Source organism: Vigna radiata, unplaced genomic scaffold, assembly GCF_000741045.1.
Source record: "Vigna radiata var. radiata cultivar VC1973A unplaced genomic scaffold, Vradiata_ver6 scaffold_7, whole genome shotgun sequence".
Classification (NCBI taxonomy): Eukaryota; Viridiplantae; Streptophyta; class Magnoliopsida; order Fabales; family Fabaceae; genus Vigna; species Vigna radiata.
In genome coordinates, this window is record NW_014543262.1 from 3,331,349 (window position 1) to 3,334,978 (window position 3,630).

General features: G+C 31.0%; 1 protein-coding gene across 1 annotated transcript; it reads right to left on the reverse strand.

Moving 5' to 3' along the window:
* Positions 1–642: 642 nt before the first annotated feature.
* Positions 643–3,143, reverse strand: LOC106753827 (protein FLOWERING LOCUS T). The gene is made up of 4 exons (XM_014635690.2): positions 2,910–3,143; positions 2,706–2,767; positions 2,573–2,613; positions 643–991 (listed from the first exon to the last, which is right to left on the reverse strand). Exons 1-4 carry the CDS (start codon positions 3,108–3,110, stop codon positions 768–770), a joined length of 528 nt encoding a protein of 175 aa, XP_014491176.1. The 5' UTR covers positions 3,111–3,143; the 3' UTR covers positions 643–767.
* Between the last annotated feature and the right edge of the window lie 487 nt (positions 3,144–3,630).

Below are 3,630 nucleotides of genomic sequence, written 5' to 3' on the forward strand. Positions count from 1 at the left end.
CCCCAATAATGCCGAAACACGAAAAACCTGCACACAGCCCATACCTTTTTCCTACATTCACCCGCACATGTTCCCAAATCCACCCCCCATTTTTCATACGAAACACAATGTTGCCTCACCAAGACTTGCCCTCATCTTAAACATATCTATCATCTTAAGCAAAACTGATTCACATATGAAAACACATTCCCATGCCAGCCGCAAATCAGCACTACCTCTACAACCTCTCTCTTTTACCTCAAACCCAACATTAAGTTCCCAAACAAAAACTGTTAAGTCAATCAAAATTAAATTTCAAAATGCTATATCAGCCGTGTCTGTGTCAAATTTTTATCTTAAAATATCATTTTCCTTTTTTAAATTATAATTTCCTATTCAATATATAATAACACTTTTGATCAACAATACTTTACCGTTAAATATGCGTTAAATTAATGCTTTTCAGATTGAAGAATGTTCTTGTTCCTCTAAAAAAAACTGAGTATAAATAGAAAGAAAAAGAAGCACTAAATGGTGCTAGTTCAGAGACCTCTATGACTCTTATTCCATCTGCCCTATTGTTGTTATTCTTAGGGCATTCATTATATTTGATCCAAGTAGTCATTATTTATTTATATATATATACTAAAACATAAAGTGGTACATATATAGTGCTTTGGTTACATAATCGTATGATACTATTGTTGTTGTTACATATATATTGCGTAGGTTTCTTTATTTAGGTGTTTCATATTGACCAAACATGCACTTTTGGTACAAGGAAGCTTTCAAAATGTCCTACCACCAGAACCAGTTTCCCTCTGACAGTTGAAGAACACTGCAGCAACTGGCAATCCAAGGTTGTAAAGTTCAGCAAATTCTCTGGTGTTGAAATTCTGTCGCCATCCAGGAGCATACACTCTCTGTCGATACTGTTGACGGAACAATACAAACACCAAACGATGAATCCCCATGGTTGGTCGTGGACTTTCATAACTTACAACCTCGTTACCTACGTGCAAATCATGCAAAAAAACCCAGTTAGCATGTTATAATTGAACCATACACTACTCTTATACCTTTGATATTGATATTAGATTATTATAATTCAGTACTTTTGGGCCTTAGATCTTTCCCATGAAATTGCCTTCTTATCCTTTTGGTGCCTGGTGTCATTTGTCTCATCATAAACGATTTAGAATTTGATGCCTCGTGTAAAGAAACATGGTCCACATAAATGATTCCAATACTTTTATACTCCATTTTCTTTCCGCATGATGTGATACATAGGTCCCAAAATCGAATTATAGTAATGCATACTTGTCGACAAACTACAAGATCACAATTCCACAGCAGATTCATATTGTTGAGTTTATTGGCTATTATATATTCACCTTATAACTATTTTTCTTCAAATATATTCTCAAACTATTTTTATTTTTATCTTCTTGCTGATATGAAATAATTATTGATAACGTCACTAATATGAATCATAGAATTGTTGGATTATTTTTTATAACTTCTTATAATTAAAAACATAACAGATAAATAAATTAAAACTACGATAGAACTAGCGTGAACTACATTTTAGACATCACATCAGTAACTAATTTACATGCATGTACGAAAATAAATATTTATAATGCTTATAAAGTTAATTTATATCTTCATGCTCACTGTTATTTAATATATTATACTATATATAAATTAAGCTCTATTAGTTTTATATATGCTTGTGCATGCACTGCTTCTCTATCTTCTAAACTAAAGCTTTAATTTTATATATATATATATATATATATATATATATATATATATATATATGTTAAAAAAGTATTAAGTGATTTCAACACAGAAAAAGTTCAAAAGGAAAAAAAATAAAGGGCTGAAAAGAATCTTGACAATCCAGACCATTCGTGTATTGTTAAGTACGCTGATAAGTAATAATTATACATTAAGTTAACATTTAGCAAATATTTTGATGCTATTTAGTGTTTATCCCAGTTATGGTAATTTAAAACTCAGGATACCATGAGTTAAAATGAAAATAACTCCTTTCAGTATAATAAAAAGTTATTCTCTACTACTAGGGCATCGGGTCAGTCGATTTTACTATAATCTTAGAATAAGACACAAAGTCTAAAAGCATGATAAATCATGCTAACTGACAATTCCATTAGCACAGAGAACTAATATGAATTAATAAACTACTAATATAACAATATTAATGCATTCATAATATTTATACTGACAGCTTATATAATAAGTCAGACTAAGAAAGACAAACCTAATTCATAATATCAATTTAATTTTCAAGGAATAATTATATGTTAACTTTGGAAAATCCCACCTAATTCAAAACTTAAACCTCTGGAATCCTTACATTTATCAAATTAAGCGCATTATTGTTCTGCATATGAATATTTTACGAATACGTTAAAGTGGGTTAAATTCACATTAGACTGTACATTTGATGAGTTAGTAAAATCGAATTCTTGCATTTTTAACCATAATTTTGTTTTTCTTCTTTTTACAGTTGACTAATTATTATTAGAGGTTTTATTTTTTATTTTTTTTCAAGTTAAGTACACACCAAAACTAGCCCCGGTAGTTGCTGGAATATCAGTCACCAACCTACAAAAAATCCATTGAAGAAAAGAATGTTATTACAATGATATGTTACTAATGTCATGCTAGAAAAGCATGAGTATGTCTTATTTACTCACCAATGAAGGTACTCCCTGAAATTAGGGTTACTAGGGCTGGGAGAATCAGGATCTACTAACACCTTTAACAGAAAAAAAATGAACAGATTTTAAGTTAAGTGACTAAATAAATATCTGGAAGTGTTTTTGAAAAGCTTTTATGATAAACACTTTTAGGTTGTCTGTAACCAAACTCTATGAGAAGAAAGTAATGCAATGAATTACCAGAGTATAGAAGTTCCTGAGATCATCTCCACCAACACTCACTCTGGGTTGGTTTACAACTTGGGAAGGTTTAAGCTCACAACCATTGTTGACCTCTCTATTGCCATAGGAGACCCTAAAAGGAATGGAACTTTCAAAGGGGTCTATTACTTCCCCTATAACACGCCCAACCACAAGAGGATTCCTACTAGTGCTAGGCATGGCTAACTGTGACTCACTGCTAAACACTGATATGCCTTTGGCTCACACACATTGTACTAACGCACAATGGTAGCTATTTATAGAGTGAAGGACAAGGAATGAAATATTCTTACATATGTAGCATAGGAAATAATCTTTTTGGTTTTATGTATATAAAGCACACGAGTTGGTTCGGAACCTACTCCCGGGGATAATATAATAAAATCATCAATAGTAAAAATTTAACAGTTCTAAATTGTTGTATCTTTTTTTTATTGTTTTAACTTATATTAGTTAAAAAAAATTGTGTATATAATGGAGGTTTAACATGACGAGTCACTTTTTATAGTATAATACTTCAAAAAAGTTTTTTTATATTAGTCTTTGAACCAATGTAAAAGTAGGAGAGATACAGAGAGTATTAGACTTTTTATACCAGCTTTGAAACTGTATAAAAAGTTCGTTACCTAACCAGCAAAAAAGTTTGACATTTTACATACGATTTATACCGGGTATGCCTTACCAGCTATAAAATATTTAA

What these genes read in the sequence shown, in the direction of transcription:
- LOC106753827 (XM_014635690.2), bottom strand. Translation starts at nt 3,110, where the DNA reads ATGCCTAGCACTAGTAGGAATCCTCTTGTGGTTGGGCGTGTTATAGGG. An exon ending in TCAGGAACTTCTATACTCTG is followed by an intron (nt 2,768 to 2,909) that starts GTAATTCATTGC and finishes TTTCTGTTAAAG; the next exon opens with GTGTTAGTAGATCCTGATTC. An exon ending in TTCAGGGAGTACCTTCATTG is followed by an intron (nt 2,614 to 2,705) that starts GTGAGTAAATAA and finishes GATTTTTTGTAG; the next exon opens with GTTGGTGACTGATATTCCAG.